Raw genomic sequence first — 17,876 nt, 5'->3', positions numbered from 1 at the left:
TAGAGACATCTAAGAGGCAATAAGATAAAGAATTTAAATTCAAACAAGAGGATGAAATGGTTTGCCAGTAAAACAAAATAAAGTGATAAAAAAACCATGGGCTCTGGAGTAAATTGCTCTGGGTTTGAGTCTTGGCTCCACCACTTGTTAGCTGAGTAACTAACAAACAAATTAATCTCTCTAACCCTTGGTTTCCTCAACTGTAAAATATGGATGATAATGTCTATCTCATATTGTTGCTATGAGAATTAAGAGACGTGTGTACACAATGCCTGGTACTTGATAAATTACAGATCATTCTTTTCTTCCCTGAAAAGAATAGAGATTTAGCAAATGAAGTATTCAGAGACAGGAGGGACTTTAATGCTCATAATTAACAAAGTGAAAAGAACAGGACACAAAATCATATTGACAGATTATATTTCAAAGGTATATCTATGAATACACACACACATACCACAGATATACACAAACACATGAAAATATTAATTGATTTTTTTTGAGTGGTGGAATTAATAAGTAACTTCTTGTTTATGTTTTCTAATTTTTCCAAATGAATGTGTTACCTTCATCAACAGAAAATCTAGATGTGTTATTTTGTGTTTTTAAAAGCAAACACGCAAGACTGAGAAGAGGGTTTTGGAGAATAAAGGGCAAAATGGAATTCAAATTATTACACGTAGAGCAGATAATCCAAGTGAAACAAAAGGGTAAAAGGAAATGAAATTTCTACAAAATATTAAAGGTTACTATTGAAAGTAAGAAGGACTAGGTGGGAAACTGTAAAACAAACACTTTTAAAGCATTAAGGTGAATGTATGATACAATGCAAGCTAGGTGGAAAGAGCTGAGTGAGAATACATTATTGAGCCAGGTGTGGTGGCACAAGCCTGTAATCCCAGTACTTGGGAGGCTAAGACAGGAGGATGGCAGGTTTGAGGACAACCTCAGCAAATAGTGAGGCTCTCATCAACCTGTGATACCTGTTTCAAAACAAAAAATAAAACTGGTCTGTGGAGTATAGCGTGGAGGTAGAATGCCCCTGGGTTCAATCTCCAACACCACATTAAAAAAAAAAAAAAACAGAAAGAAAATACATTATTGACTACCTGCCACCATTTAGAAGTTGAAAATGAGGTTTGATTACTGCTATGCTTTTACAATCAAAACTGTAATATGGTAGATTAAATTTATGCAAACACTTTCTAATATCACTCAATGTGTATCTTCCACAGGTTAAGAGGCAATGATTTAGGCTCTCTTTTTCCTTTGGTGCTAGGGATTGAACCCAGGGGCATTCTACCTCTGAGCTATTCCCCATAGACTGACTGATTTATTTATTTACTTATTTACTTACTTACTTACTTGCTTATTTTTGTGGAACTGGGGATCAAACACAGGGGCATTTCACCTCCAAGCTATACCCCAGCCCTATTTTCTATTCTTTTTCTTGGGACAAGGTCTCACTAAGTTGTGGAGGGCCTCACAAGTTGCCAAGGCTGGCCACAAACCTGCGATCCTCCTGTCTCATCCTCCCAAATACTGGGATTATAAGCATGCGCCACCACACCCGGCTGATTTTTTGTGGTGCTGAGGATGGAACCGAGGGGCTACACTCCCAGACCTATTTTACATTTTTATTTGGGAACAGGGTCTAAGTTGCTGAGAGCCTCACTAAGTAACTGAGGCTGGTTTTGAACCTGCACAATCCTCCTGTCTCAGCCTCCCAAGTATTGGGATTTACAACCGTATGCTACCATGCCCGGCTATATGTTATTTTAAAACAGCGTGTCAGTAGGTTGAAGAAGTCATCACTAGGTTCCTGAGGCTGGCCATGAACCTATCATTCTCCTGTCTCAGGCTCTCAAATACTGGGATTACAAACCTAAGCCACCACAACCAGTTTTGGCTATTTTTTTTTTCGGGTCTGGAGATGGAACCTAGGGGAATTTGACCTCCGAACTACACCCCCTGCCCTATATTTTTATTTTTTTATTTTGAAACAGGGTCTCACTGAGTTGCAGAGAACCTTACTAGGTAGCTGAGGCTGTCTGCGAACCATGATCCTCCAGGCTCAGCCTCCAGAATGCTGGGATTACAAGCGTGCGCCACCTCGCCCAGCTTTGGCTGACTATTTTAAAATGTGAATGTATGAGGGAAGTGTGAACTACAAAAAATGAAGTAGTATTACCTACATCTTACTCTTTATGAGTACTCTAACTACCAAATAATAGCTACTTCTGAGGAAGGAGCATAGGTGACAGGGGTTTCCTCAACCATTTGATGTAGTGTGGGAGGGGTAGGGAAGAAAGGAAGTTAACTTTTGTGCCCAAGGCTTTGACTCACCAAAGGACTAGGTTTAGCTTGCCCTAGACCTGAGCAAACCATATGTCACTCAGTGGCTAGACTCCTCTGGAGAATGGTGGCTAATACCCAGGCTTTAACTTACCAAGAAAACACCTTGTGGAAGCTGTGGGCCTACTAGCAAATAGGGCCTTCCTGGGCAATATCACTCACCCAAGCCCCCTTGACCCAATCTGCCCACATACTCCAAGAGCCTTTCCTTGTTCTGGACCTTGAAGAAGTATTTGAGGGTTCTTTATACCTGGCCCCTCAGTAACCTAGGTTTTGGGATGAAAGAGAGAGTAAAAGATAGATAGGGAGAGTGCATGAATGAGACACAGACACAGCAATTATCCAACAGAGACGACATAGGTTGCATTATAAGTTCAGAGAGAAATTTGGGTAGAATAAAAATTTTTTTTCTTGTGGTAATTTGGAGAATTCTGCATTAAAATACTTGATTAAATTTGAAAGAGCCTATGGGGACATTTATAGACAACTTTCATACAGAGACGGAAGCAAACATTTACTTTCTGCTATGTGTCAGGCAAATTTAATGTTTAGAACAATTTTGAAAAATAGATTTTAGAGAAAAGGAAACTGAGTTAGAAAGGTTAATGTCCCAAGATCACAAGGCTAGACAGTAGCAGAGCTAAGACTCAAGCCCAGACCTGTTTTACGTCAAACCTCATGTTTCCCATTCTACTACTAATTCTACTGTGTCTCTAATAAGGAAACCAGTTACATTCTGTTAATTTCTTTTTATGTGTGTGGTGCTAGGGGTGGGACCCAGGGGCTTTCTACCTCTGGGTAGACCTATTTTATATTTTTATTTGGAAACAGGGTCTCACTAAGTAGCTGAGAGCCTCACTAAGTAGCTGAGGCTGGCTTCAAACTCATGCAATCCTCCTGTCTCAGCCTCCCAAGCACGGGGATTACAAGCGTATGCCACTACGCCCGGCTCATTCTATTAATTTCTAGTCTTCAAATATGCCAGCCCTTTATGAGTGCAGCACAGAAAATATACTAATATATTCAAAGGTTCAGTCAGACCAAAAAGACTAAAAATTCTCTTCATCTTGCTCTCTAGTCTTTTGACATGTAAATTTAAGAACATTCCAAATATTACCTGTTTTCATTTACTAGGAGAGGGAGTCAATCCAGGAAAATGAATATACTGAGATACCTCTAAAGGAATGAATAATCAGAAATCTATAAAGCACAGAAAAATGTAGCCTATAACCATAACTGAGCAGTCTGCACTCTAGGTGATGTCCGGCAACCTCAAAATTTATGGATGAAAGAACAGGACTCAGAGACTACCTCTGGCTATGGTAACTAGGGATCTGGTATTCCAAAATACTGCTTACACAACTGAGACCCCACCCTGATCATTTATCCCACAGTTGGCTCTTCTGAATTTAAAAAGGACACCAAGACACATGGCCCTCACTCACCTTAGCCTTTGAGAAGACAAGAAAGCACACGAAAGGCATATGAAGAGGAAGGACAGAGAAGAACGGTATCTCAGTAAACAGATTTGTTAACATACTCCCAATTTCCCAAACCAATAAGAAAATTATAAGAGAAAATCCCTAGTCCTTAGCCATACCTGAGGTGTGTAGGGCCCTGGGGTCATTGGGTCTAGGCTTTCTAATTCTGCTTCCTCCAAAGCTGCTTCTTTAGCTGTACAAATATCCTTCTCAAGTTGAGTCAAATGCTCATCATACTGAGAAATAAAGACAAGGAAGTTATTCAATATGTGCTTTAGGCAAAGGGAATAAAAAAGTAAACAAAAGAGAAAAATATTGCTATTTTCACAGAGCTTTTATTCTAATGGTAGGACACAAATGATAACCAAAATAACTAAAGCAAGGAAGGAAATGAGGAAACAGAGTGAGGGTACAAAGTATGATGTTACATTTTTTTCTTTTGGTGGTACTGGGGTTCCTGGAAGCCCTTCTACCTCCGGGCTACACTCCCAGACCTATTTTAACATTTTTATTTGGAAACAGGGTCTCATAAGCCAGCGTGCGCGGCTGGCTTCGAACCTGCGCGATCCTCCTGTCTCTGCCTCCCAAGTGCGGGGATTACAAGTGTGCGCCACCACGCCTGGCATGATGTTACATTTTAAAACTGGATCATCAGCTGGGCATTGTGGCACACGCTTACAACCCTAGAAACTTAGGAGGCTTAGACAGGAGGATCTCAGGTTCGCGGCCAGTCTCAGCTACTTAGTGAGGTCCCCTGCAACTTAGTGAGACCTTCTTTCAAAATAAAGAATAAAAGCTGGGCGTGGTGGTGCATACTTGTAATCCTAGCGCTTGGGAGGCTGAGACAGGAGGATCGCACAGGCTCAAAGCCAGCCTCAGCTACTGAGTGAGGCTCTCTGCAACTTCGTAAGACCCTGGTTCCAAATGAATTATAAAATAGGTCTGGGAGTATAGTCCAGAGGTAGAAAAGCCCCTGGGTTCCACCCCGAGTACCATACACATTCACAAAAATTCATAAACAAAATAATGAATAAAAATGAGGCTGGGGATGTAGCTTGAAGATAGAATACCCCTGAGTTCAATCCCCAGCACTGCAATAAATAAATAAATAAATAAATAAATAAATAAATAAATAAATAAATAAAATAGAGCTGATGATATAGTTTAGAGGTAGAATGCCCCTGAGTTCAAACTCCAGTTCTGTGCAAAAAACAAACAAAAACACTTGTTTCATCAAGCTGGGCGTGGTGGCACATGCTTATAATCCCAGTAGTTGGGAGGCTAAGATAGGAAGATCACAGGTTTGCAGCCAGCCTCAGCACCTTACTGAGACTCTGTTTCAAAATAAAAGAATAAAATCAGGCTGGGGGTATAGCTCAGAGGTAGACTGCCCTGGGTTTCATCTCCAGTACCAACAAACAAACAAACAAACAAACAAACAAACAAACAGGGTCATCAGGAAAAGCTCCTCATCTGAGGGAACAAACGGATTTCAGACAGCTAGGTGACAAGAAAACCTCCTCCACACCACCTACCTCAGTTAGTGTCTGGTAACAGACATTCACAATTTCCTGAGCAGTCTTCGTATACTGACTCTCAGGCCCTATAAATGAAATAAGAAAATGTTATTAGCTTTTGAGAACTTCAGTTCCAGAATTTTATATTACAGTACCAGTAGTATGCTCCATTTTCCTAGACTCAAAGTATTGACTCCTCTTTAACTTGGACTTTTATTCTACTTGTAGAATTGGAAAATTACAAACATAAAAAATAGACTAATATAATGAATTCCCATGTACTTACGTATCAGTCAGCTTCAATAATTATCAACACATGGCCAATCTTGTTTCATTTATACAACTTCCCAGACTGTTTCAAAATTATTTTCAAGCAAATTTCAGCATATCATTTATATGTTAATTGGTTAGTATATATCACTAAGGACATTTAATTTTTATTCATTTTCAGGGGTACTGGGAATTGAACCAGGTGTGCTCTACCACTAAGCTACAACTCCATTTCTATTTAAAAAAATTTTTTTTTGCGGGTCTGGGGATGGAACCCAGGGGCATTTGACCTCCGAGCTACACCCCCTGCCCTTTATTTTTTATTCTTTCTTTTGAAACCAGGTCTCACTGAGTTGCAGAGGGCCTCACTAAGTAGCTGAGGCTGTCCGTGAACCTCGATCCTCCAGGTCTCAGCCTCCTGAATGCTGGGATTACAAGCCTGCGCCACCACGCCCAGCTTTATTTTAAAAATTTGAATCAGTCTCATTAATTTGCTGAGGCTGGCTTTGAACCTGTGATCCTTCTGTCTCACCCCCTAAAGTTATTGGGATTATAGACATGTGCCACTGTGCCTAGGACAGTGGTAGAGTGCTTGCCTAGCAGGTGCAAAGCCTTAGATTCAAGTATCAGTACTGCAGAGCCGGGCGTGGTGGTGCACACTTGTAATCCCCGCGCTTGGGAGGCTGAAACAGGAGGATTGCACGGGTTTGAAGCCAGCCTCAGCTACTTAGTGAGGCTCTTAGCAACTTAGTGACACCCTGTTTCCAAATAAAATATAAAAAAAGGGTCTGGGAGTATAGCCCGGAGGTAGAAAGCCTCTGGGTTCCACCCCTAGTACCACCAAACAATTATCAGTACTGCAAAAAACAAACAAAAGCTATTTATAGTAATTAATAAATTAGTAATTAAAAAAAAATCACAGTCCAAAGTCTACAGTGTATTTGATGCGTCTCCTTATAGTGATTCTTTATTTTTTGGTAATATTTGGGACTGAACCCAAAACCACTCTACCACTGATCTACATCCTCAGTCCTGCTAAGTTGCTGAGGATGGCCTCAAACTTGTGATCCTCTTGTTTCTGCCTCCTGAGGAACTGGGATTATAGACATTTGCCACTGCACCCAGATACAAAGTGATTCTTTGTGTGTGTGTGTGTGTGTGTGTGTGTGTGTGTGTGTGTGTGTGGTATTGGGAATTGAATCCAGGAGCATTCTGCATTCTAACACCCAAGGCCTATATTTATTTTTTATTTTGAAACAAGATCTCACTAGGTTGATGAGTCTTACTTCTTGCTGAAGCTGTCCTTCAACAGCTCCTGTCTCAGCCTTCCAAATACTAGGATTACAGGCATGCACCACCATGCCCAGCTAAAGTGATTCTTAACTATACAGTTCCCAAAATGGCCTTAGTTAAAAGTAGCAAACTGATAGTTTATAAGTCAACACAACAGGTTTGGCTATATAAAAATCAGTTCATCTTGCCGGGCGTGGTGGCGCACTTGTAATCCCAGCATTTAGGAGGCCGAGACAGGAGGATCATGGTTCACGGACAGCCTCGGCTACTTAGTGAGGGCCTCCGCAACTCAGTGAGACCCTGATTCAAAATAAAGAATAAAAAATTCAGCAGGGGGTATAGCTCGGAAGTCAAATGCCTCTGGGTTCAATCCCAGACGCGAAGAAAAAAAAATTAGTTCATCTACAGTGATCATCTAACATTAAGATTCTGTAAGACTATAATGCACTAATAAAAAATAAAAATACCTATTTCTTTTTTGTGGAGATTGAACCCAGGGGCATTCTACCCTCGAGATACACTCTAAGCCCTACTTTTTATTCTTTATTTTAAAACAGGGTCTCAGCCGGGTGTAGTGGCGCACACTTGTAATCCGAGCGCTTGGGAGGCTGAGACAGGAGGATCGCACAGGTTCGAAGCCAGCCTCAGCTACTTAGTGAGACCCTGTTTCCAAATAAAATAGAAAATAGGTCTGGAAGTGTAGATCGGGGGTAGAAAGACTCTGGGTTCCATCCTCAGCATCACAAAAAATAACTAATTAATTAAAAAAAACAGGATCTCAGTAAATTGCAGAGGGTCTCACTAAGTAGCTGAGGCTGGCCACGAACCTATGATCCTCCTCTCAGCTTCCCAAGTATGGATTAGATGTATGTGCCACCATGCCTAGCTTATCATTTTCTCTATGTAAGTTATACCTCAAAAAGTTTTTTTTAAAGGGGAGTAAAAGGTTTATTGGAAGCAGCAGGGAATGGGGAATGGTGGCTGAACACCCCAAAGGGGCTGGAACTCTGGGGTCCAGCAGCTGCCTTCAGGACAATACTTGAGAGTAGCCCAAGCCGAATTGCCTTCAGTTGCAGGCTGCTTTCCTCCAGAGTCCACGTGATCTGCCAGAAGGGAATAGAAAAAGAGGCAGAACACCACTCGGGCTGTCGGGTCTTCTGGTGTCCAATAGTTGCCCTTAGGTCACTACCCGAGTGTCGCCCAAGCCAAGTGCCGTCAGTTGCAAACTACTTTCTCCCAGAGTCCATGTAATCGCCAGAAAAGAGGTGCAGGTCACCCCTAGGGGCCCTGGTCAGCCTTGATGTCCAGCAGAGGCCTTCAGGTCACTACCCAAGAGCATCCCGGGCCACGTGCCATCAGTTGCACTCTGCCTTCTCTCAGGGCTAACATGACCTGAGAGAGAGAGAACAGCTCCCCAAAAGGAGAGGGTCCCGAGAGGGAAAAGCCCCCTCAAAAAGTTTTTTGTTTTAAAAAACCCTTTTTGGTACTGGGGATTGAACCTTGGAGTATATTTTATTTTGAAAAAGGGTCTCAGTAAGTTGCTGAAGGTCTTGCTCAATTGCTAACACGAATCTCAAACCTGTGAACCTCCCTTATCCTCCCAAGTACTAGGATACCACTTAAAGCTTTCTCAGTTGGGTGCAGTGGCACATCCCTGCAATCTAGCAACTCCAGAGAGTGAGGCAGGAGGATCACAAGTTCAAAACCAGACTCATCAATGTAGAGAGACCCCGTCCTTAAATAAAAAAGAGCTGGAGATACAGCTTAGTGGTAGACTGCCCCTGGGTTCAATATCCAGTAATACACACACACACACACACACACACACACACAACACACACACACACACAGAGCTTTAAAAACTAATTAGTTGACAACATTTAAAAATTTGAAGATTTTATGTAAAAACTCAGATGTCTGGCTTCTTTTAAACAATGGAAATGTATGTTGCAATACAGGGTCACCACTCCCACAGGCACTGATGGAGCTGAGTAGCAGCTATTCCTTTTCTAGAAAGCATTTGTTCTCTAGGTTACCACAGTCCCACCCAAGTCTGCTTAACTTATTTATGCTTAGAAATGAAATTCTACTTTCAATCCTTGCCTTAATTGATTTGTAGTGTTCTGCTCACTCATTTATTCATAAAACATTCCTAATGTGCCAGGCATTAGAAATTACAAGAACAAGTAAGATATAGGCCATATCCTTAGGGACTTTATAATTTAGTTCAATGAGATGGACTCTAAATAAATATGGCAACAGAATGCAGTGAAAAAATATATATATATACCGAGGCACAAAGAAGGAAATGCCTAACTCTGGGGAGTTAGAAGGGAATAATTAGTAAAGATTTCATGAAGTGACCCCTGAATTAAACCTACTATTTATCAGGATATAAAGAAAAAAGAACAGGTGAAGCTCTCAGCCCATGCTTCCTATGATTATTACAAGCGATTATATAAACAAAGAATCTCCTTCAAAGCATAGACCATTTATTCTTTAAAAGATCTAACATAAAGCCAGGCGTGGTGGCGCACGCTTGTAATCCCCACGCTTGGGAGGCTGAGACAGGAAGATCGCCAGCTTCAAAGTCAGCCTCAGCTACTTAGTGAGGCTTTCAGCAACTTAGTAAGAGCCTGTTTCCAAATAAAATATAAAAAAGGTCTGGGAGGGCCGGGCGTGGTGGCGCACGCTTGTAATCCCCGCACCTGGGAGGAAGAGACAGGAGGATCGCGCAGGTTCGAAGCCGGCCGCGCTGGCGTAAGAGACCCTGTTTCAAAAATATAAAATAGGTCTGGGAGTGTAGTCCAGAGGTAGAAGGGCTTCCAGGAACCCCAGTACCACCAAAAAAAAAAAAAAAAAGGTCTGGGAGTATAGCCTGGAGGTAGAAAGCCTCTGTGTTCTACCCCCAGTACCACCAAAAAATAAAAAAAAATTAAAAAAAATAAAGGATATAACATAAGCCGGGCGTGGTGGCGCATGCTTGTAAACCCCGCGCTTGGGAGGCTGAGACAGGAGGATCGCACAGGTTCAAAGTCAGCCTCAGCTACTAAGGCTCTCAGCAATTTAGTGAGACCCTGTTTCCAAATAAGTATAAAATAGGTCTTGGAGTATAGCCTGGAGGTAGAAAGCCTCTGGGTTCCACCAAAATAAATACATACCTACAAACATACATACATACATGATATAACAGAGCTGGGCATGGTGGCCCACGCTTGTAATTCCCGTGGTTGGGAGGCAGAGACAGGAGGATCGCGCAGGTTCGAAGCCAGTCTCTCTGGCTTAATAGACCCTGTTTCCAAATAAAAATAAAAAATAGATCTAGGAGTGTAGCCCGGAAGTAGAAGGGTTTCCAAGAACCCCAGTACTACCAAAAAATAAATAAACAAAAAATAAAAATAAAAGATATAACATAAAGTTGTGCCCTTACTTGGGCTGCCTGCGACAGACACAAACCAGAAATACAACTAAGTCAGTTATCAATATATTTAGGAGCTGGGCGTGGTGGCACACGCTTGTAATCCCAGCATTCGGGGGGCTGAGATGGGAGAATCAGGGTTTCCGGACAGTCTCATCTACTTAGTGAGGCCCTCGGCAACTTAGACCCTGTTTCAAAATAAAGAATAAAAAATAGGGCAGGGGGTGTAGCTTGGAGGTCAAATGGCCCTGGGTTTCCTCCCCAGACCTGTAAAAAAAATTTAGGAAAGAAATATAGCCAGAAATGGCTCACAATCAAGAATAGTGTGAGTGAGAAGCTGGGCGTGGTGGTGCACGCTTTTAATCTCAGCATTTGGTAGGCTGAGACAGAAGGATCCGGGTTCATGGCCAGCCTCAGCTACTTACTTATTGAGGACCTCTGCAACATAGTGAGACCCTGTTTTAAAATAAAGAATAAGAAATGGGGCTGGGGGTGTCACTCGGAGGTAGAATGCCCCTGGATTCCCTCCCCAGTACCACACACACACACACACACACACACAAAAAAAAAAAAAAAAAAAGAATAGTGTAAGTGGTAGACTCCAGATCAAGTCTCTGTAGTTCTCATCACCTGGAGCCACCAGTACGTTGGTCCTCAAAATGCTGATGGAAATAAAACTGCAAAAGTCATCAGATAAGATTTTGAGTTGGTGGTAATACATGATACTAAAACAGATAGGCTGCATACAGGTTATAGGTCTCCTTAACCGGGGCAGTACAATATCAGTTTCTTGTATACTGGTTCTTTTACCTAAAGGGACCTGTTTCATGGCTAAAATTCTTGTTTATGGGTTAGGAATCCAGCCTTTGTTTGTTTGTTTGTTTGTTTGTTTGTTGGTACTGGGGATGGAACCCAGAGGCTTTCTATCTCCGGGCTACACTCCCAGACCTATTTTATATTTTATTTGGAAACAGGGTCTCGTTAAGTTGCTGAGAGCTTCAGTAAGTAGCCGAGGCTGGTTTTGAACCTGTGTGATCCTGTCTCAGCCTCCCAAGCACGGGGATTACAAGTGTGCGCCACCATGCCTGGCTCAGCCTTTATTCTACATCAGTTTTGAAGCTTAAACATAAATCCATCTCCCAACTTCTTTATTTCATAATTCAAGGAAAAATTAATTTTACATGTAGAAAGTTTTCTCTTTTACTTTAAACCGTTTGAAGACAAAATATTCATTAACAAGCTGGGCGTGGTGGCACACACTTGTAATCCCAGCATTTGAAAGGCCGAGACCGGAGGATCGCGGTTCGTGGACAGCCTCAGCTACGTAGTGAGGCCCTCAGCAACTCAGTGAGACCCGGTTTCAAAATAAAGAATAAAAAATAGGGCAGGGGGTGTAGCTCAGAGGTTGAATTCCCCTGGGTTCCATCCCCAGACCCGCACACACACAAAAAAATTAACAATACCTTTACAATACAAAACTAAATACTTATTAACATAGTTGATACCTTTGCCTATGTGTTTTTGTTAATAGCTCTTTGTGTCTGTTAAGTTTTAGACAGTCCATGCTCTCAAGAGTTATAAGGGGTAGTTGGGCATGGTGGTACACGCTTTTAAACCCAGAATTTAGGAGGCTGAGACTGGAGGGTCACGGTTCACGGACAGCATCAGCTACTTAGTAAGACCTTGTTTCAAAATAAAGAATACAAAATAGGGTAGGGGGTGTAGCTCAGAGGTCTAATGCCCCTGGGTTCCATCCCCAGACCCACATACATACACAAAAAAATAATAGGGCTTTTGTGGGAGTAATAAAGGTGCTAGGGTTACCATTGGAAAAGATAAATTAGATAGCAAACTCTAATTCCCAGTCACTAAAGGGCTACTATACAGAAACTCAGAATTAAGTTATAAAAAAAAATCCAGAATGACATCAAAATGTTTATCAAAGACAAAGTATAAATTATCACTATATCAAATAGGTTAAAAGTTACCCAGTTAGAAAAAGAAATGTTTTTCCACTGAGTATATTTCTTTTTTTTTTTTTTTTTTTTTTTGGTGGTACTGGGGGTGGAACCCTGAGGCTTTCTACCTCCAGCCTATACTCCCAGACCTATTTTTATATTTTATTTGGAAACAGAATCTCACTAAGTTGCTGAGAGCCTCACTAAGTAGCTGAAGCTAGCTTCCAACCTGTGCGATCTTCTAACCTGTGCGATCCTCCAGTCTCAGCCACCCAAGCACAAGGGTTACAAGCATGTGCTACCACGCCCGGCTCATTGAGGGTATTTCACTTTTCTCTTATTAAATCATGGCCAAAGCAACTGCAAATGTCTTGTTGAAATAATGTATTTATTTAAACTCTGCTTCATAATAAAGATTGGTGGAGTCTACATAATCCCATATAATTAAAATCCAAATGTCCTTTATTGGTAATTCCTATGATATCTTTGAGAAGTTAGCATGTCACCAAAATCAAGATAATCTATTTTGTCATTTCTCCTTTTTGGTCCTTGGGATTGAACCAGGGGTATTCTAACCTCTGAGCTATATCCCCAGGCCTATTTTATTTTATTTTTTTGGCAGTACTGGGAATGGAACCCAGAGACATTCTACCTCCCAGATACACCCCCAGCCCAATTTTTTATTCTTTATTTGAAACAGGGTATCACTAAGTTGCAGAGGGCCTCAATAAGTAGCTGAAGGCTGGCTGTGGACCTGCGATCCTCCTGTCTCAGCATCCCGAGCACTGGGATTATAAGCATGTACCACCATACCCGGATTGATTTTTTTAAATTTTTAAATAGGGTCTTGCTGTGATTGAGGAGACTGGTATTGAACTTGCAATCCTTCTGTTTTAGTCTCCCACTTGCTGAGATTTCAGGTGTGCCCATGTGGTCATTTCTAAGTTAATTTCTGTCTTTATAATGTTGAGAAGAGAGTCACAACCTTTGTGATTCCGGTGTGTGGAGGAAAAGCAAGTACTGTTGCTATCTGGGAACTTTCAGGAAAAAATATACCAAATAGGTGTGCAACTCTGGGCAATTTAGGAGTAAAGGAGGTTTGTGACTACTCCTAGGATCAATTCCCTTGAGAACTCTTCTATAATACTAAAAATAACTCCCCTCTAAGAAAAAAAATACTCTGCCAAAACAAGCATAAATTATCTTCACAATGAATAGTGTGGGGTACATGCATTTAGTTCAATGTAATTGATTTTTTAAAAAATCTTTATGGGCATGCCTGTAATCCCAGTACTTAGGATGTTGAGAAAGGAGGATCACAGGTTCAAGACTAGCCTCATTAACTTAGCGAGACTCTCAGCAACCTAGCAAGACCTTGTTTCAAAACAAAAGATAATAAACTGGGCATGTTGGTGCACACCTATAATCCCAGTACATGGAAGACTGGACAAGAGAATTGCAAGTTCGAGAACAGCCTCATCGAGCAGTGAGACTCTCTTCAACCTAGTAAGAAAATGTTTCAAAATAAAAAATAGGGCTGGGGGTTTCATTCAAAAGTAGAATGCCCCTGGGTTCAATTCCTAGTACCACAAAACAAAAACAAAACTAAAAAATAAAAAGGCTGGGGTTGTATGTACTTCAGAGGTAACAGAATGCTCCTAGGTTCAGTTCCTAGTACCCAAATAAATAAATAAATAAATAAAATCTGTTGCAGTAGAAAACTTAAAAAAAAAAAAACAACAAAAAACTAGCCAGGCGTGGTGGCACACACTTGTAATCCCAGGATTTGGGAATTTGGGAGACTGAGATCTGAGGATCGTGGTTCACGACAGCCTCAGCTACTTAGTGAGGCCCTCCTCAACTCAGTGAGATAGTTTCAAAATAAAGAATAAAAAATTGGGCAGGATGTGTAGCTCAGAGGTAAAAAAAAAAAAAAAAACAACAAACAAAAGAAAAACTACCATGAGCCGGGCGTGGTGGCACACTCTTGTAATCCCAGTACTTGGGAGGCTGAGAAAGGAAGATCGCAGGCTCGAGACCAGCCTCAGCAGCTTAATGAGGCTATTAGAAACTTAGTGAGACCCTGTTTCCAAATAAAACAAACAAACTACCACTTTTTAAAATATTTTATTTGGAAACAGGGTCTCACTACTAAGTTGCTGAGAGCCTCACTAAGTAGCTGAGGCTGGCTTCGAATCTGTGATCCTCCTGTCTCAGCCTCCCAAATACTAAGATTGCAAGTGCGTGCCATCACGGCCGACACAGCATAGCTAATTCTGAAATAATTTAGAATTATTAAAATCAATTATTTATATTCTTTAGTTCTCAGAGATGGCCTCTAGTTTTCCAATTCTCAAATAGAATAGGGCTCTATTTGAGATGAAAAAAAAAATACATCTAAACACTAAAGTGAATGCTGCCTTCACTGGAATGCAATATCACTACTCATTTTAATACAGAAACAAAAGAAGGTTAGAATTATGAACATATTATCTGTTCCTCTTTTTTCGGTGCTAGGGATTGAACCCCAGGACGTTCTACCTCAGAGCTACACCATCAGCCCTATTAATTTTTAAAAAGGGTCTCAGGTGGGCATGATGGTACATGTTTGTAATCCCAGTACTTGGTAGGCTGAGGCAGGAAGATTGCAGATTTGCAGCCAGTCTCAGCAATTTAGTTAGGCTCTCTACAACTTAGTGAGACCCTGTTTTTTAAATAATAAAGAATACAAAAAGTATGGCTGGGAGTGAAGCAGAAAGGTAGAATGTCCCTGGGTTCAATTCCCAGTACCACAAATAAATAAAATAAAAATAAAAAAACAAAGTGGAGCCAGGTGTGGTGGTGCATGCTTGTAATCCCAGTACTTGGGAGGCTGAGGTGGTTTGAAGACAGCCTCAGCTACTTAGTGAGGCCCTTCGCAACTCAGTGAGACTCTGTTTCAAAATAAAGAATACCAAGCATGGTGGCACATGCTTGTAATCCCAATACTTGGGAAGCTGAGACAGGAGGATCATGGTTCGCACCTACCCTCAGCTACTTAGTGAGGCCCTCCGCAACTTAGTGAAACCTTATTTCAAAACAACGAATAAAAAATTGGGCTGAGGGTTTAGCTCAGAGGTAGAATGTCCCTGGGTTCCATCCCCAATACCACAAAAAAAGAATAAAAAATAAAGTTGAGGGTGTAGCTCGGAGGTAGAATGCCCTTAGGTTCAATCCCTAGTACCGGGGGAAGCCAGGTATAGTAATGTATGTTTCAAACCCCAGTACTTCGAAGGGAGTATTTCAGGTTTGCAAGCAGCCTGAGCAACATAGCAAGGCCCTAGCAACTTAGTGAGACCTTGTTTCTTCAAAATAAAAAGTCAATGCTGGGTGTAGTGGCTCATGCTTGTAATCCCAGCATTTGGGAGGATCGCAGTTTGAAGACAGCCTCAGCTACTACTCAGTGAGGCTCTTTGCAGCTCAGTGAGACCCTGCCTGTTTCAAAATAATAAAAAATAGAACTGGAGGTGTAGCTCAGAGGTAGAATTCCCCTGGGTTCCATCCCCAGTATAGCAAAAAAAAAAAAAAAAAAAAAAAAAGGCATAAAAGGATGGTTGTAGCTCAGAGGAAGAAGGTCTCTGGATTCAACCCTAGTATTAAAACAAAAAACACAGCCTGGCATGGCGGCACATGCTTGTAATCTCATTATTATTTGGGAGGATGAGACAGGAGGATCACAGGTTTGAGGATAGACTCAGCAAGTAGTTAGACTCTTCAACCTAGTAAAACCTTGTTTCAAAATAAAAATAAAATAGAGCCAGGCGTGGTGGCGCACGCCTGTAATCCCCACACTTGGGAGGTGGAGACAGGAGGATCGTGCAGGTTCGAAGCCAGCTGTGCTGGCTTAAGAGACCCTGTTTCCAAATATAAAAAAAGTATAAAATAGGTATGGGAGTGTAGCCCAGAGGTAGAAGGGTTTCCAAAAACCCCAGTACCACCAAAAAATAAAATAAAATAAAATAGGACTGGGGGTATATCCTGGAGGTGGAATTCCCCTGTGTTCAGTCCCTAGTACCAAAAGAAAAGTTAGATGAAAAGGAAAAAGAACTAGAATATGAATCAGTTTTCAAAAAGTGAAAAAAAAAGCTGGGCATAGTGCACATACTTATACTCCCAATATTTTGGAGGCAGAGACAGAAGGATTACAGGTTCAGAGGTAGCCTTGACAATTTAGTGAGACTATGTTTCAAAATAAGAAATAAAATCGGACTGGGGATGTAGCTTGGAGGTAGAATGCCCCTGAGTTTAATCCCCAGTGCCACAAAAAAGTGAGAAAAATCACTCTACCTGATGATAAGTCTTCCTATATAACTACAAAAATTAAGGCACTATCTAGAGATAGACCACAGATTAATGTGCAATATAGTCAACTGTTTTTTTTTTTTTTTTTTGGTGGTACTGGGGGTGGAACCCAGGGGCTTTTCTACCTCTGAGCTATACTCCCAGACCTATTTTCTATTTGACTTGGAAACAGGGTCTCACTAAGTTGCTGAGAGCCACACTAAGTAGCTGAGGCTGGCTTCAAACTTGTGTGATCCTCCTGTCTCAGCCTCCCAAGCGCAGGGATTACAAGCGTGTGCCACCACGCCCGGCTATTCAACTGTTTTTTTTTTTTTTAATAAGTACATAGAAAGCAACTGAAATGGGGAAAGGCTAGTCCTTTCAACAAATAATGCTAGAACAAATGGACATTTATAGGCAAAAGAAAATACTTTAACCTAAACCTATACCACATACAAAAATTAACAGATCATGAATTTAAGTGGAAAATGCTAAAACTAGAGACTTCAATTGGGTTAGGCAACAATTTAAGAGATTCACCAAAGGCACAATTCATAAAACAAAAAAAAAATTAGACTTCAACAAAAGTAAAAAATTCTGCTCTCTGAAATATACTGTTAGGTATTGGAAAAGGCAAGGCAGAGTAGGAGAAAATCTTTGTAAATCATTTATCTAATAACATTTTATATCTAGAATGAATAAAGAACCAATTAAAAATAAATGATACCAGCTAGGCATGGTGGCACATGGTTAAAATCCCAGTAATTAAGAGGCTGAGCCAGGAGGATTGGAGGTTTAAGACAAGTCATAGCAAAAGAGTGAGGCCTCCAAAACTTAGATACTACTTAAAAACATAGGGCTGGGGGTGTAGCTCAGAGGTAGAATGTCCCTGGGTTCAATCTCCAATATTCCCCACATACATGCACACACAGAAAACAACTTAGGAAAGCTGGGCACTGTGACAGGCCTGTAATCCAGTACTTTGGAGGTTGAGAAAAGGTTTGTAGGTTCAAGACCAGCCTCACCAACTTAGGTTCTCCAAGCAACTTAGACCCTGTTTCAAAATTAAAAATAAGGCTGGAGGTATAGCTCAGACATAGAATGTCTCTGGGTTTAATCCCCAGTAAACACACACACACAAATACACACACACACACACACACACACACACACACACACCTGAGCTAAGGAAATTAAAAAAATACTTCATCAAAATGTTGAATGCCTGTAATCCTAGTTTTTGTAATCCTACTTGGGAGGCTGA

At 41.1% G+C, this 17,876-nt stretch overlaps 1 protein-coding gene across 3 annotated transcripts in view; it reads right to left on the bottom strand.

The window, feature by feature from the left end:
- TAF1 (TATA-box binding protein associated factor 1) overlaps positions 1-17,876 on the bottom strand; it is a gene marked incomplete at both ends in the record, with an annotated part of 100,436 nt that overhangs the window by 8,960 nt on the left and 73,600 nt on the right. For all 3 annotated transcript variants that reach the window (XM_080718429.1, XM_080718431.1, XM_080718430.1), the window contains 2 exons: positions 3,956-4,072; positions 5,372-5,439. In XM_080718429.1, the coding sequence (XP_080574555.1) occupies positions 3,956-4,072; positions 5,372-5,439 (185 nt within the window). The remainder of the gene's footprint in view (positions 1-3,955; positions 4,073-5,371; positions 5,440-17,876) is intronic.

The sequence above is a fragment of the Muscardinus avellanarius genome, assembly GCF_963383645.1.
Source record: "Muscardinus avellanarius genome assembly, chromosome: X".
In the NCBI taxonomy this organism is placed as follows: domain Eukaryota; kingdom Metazoa; phylum Chordata; class Mammalia; order Rodentia; family Gliridae; genus Muscardinus; species Muscardinus avellanarius.
Note: the sequence above shows the minus strand (reverse complement) of the source record. Positions and strands in the feature narration are given on the sequence as shown.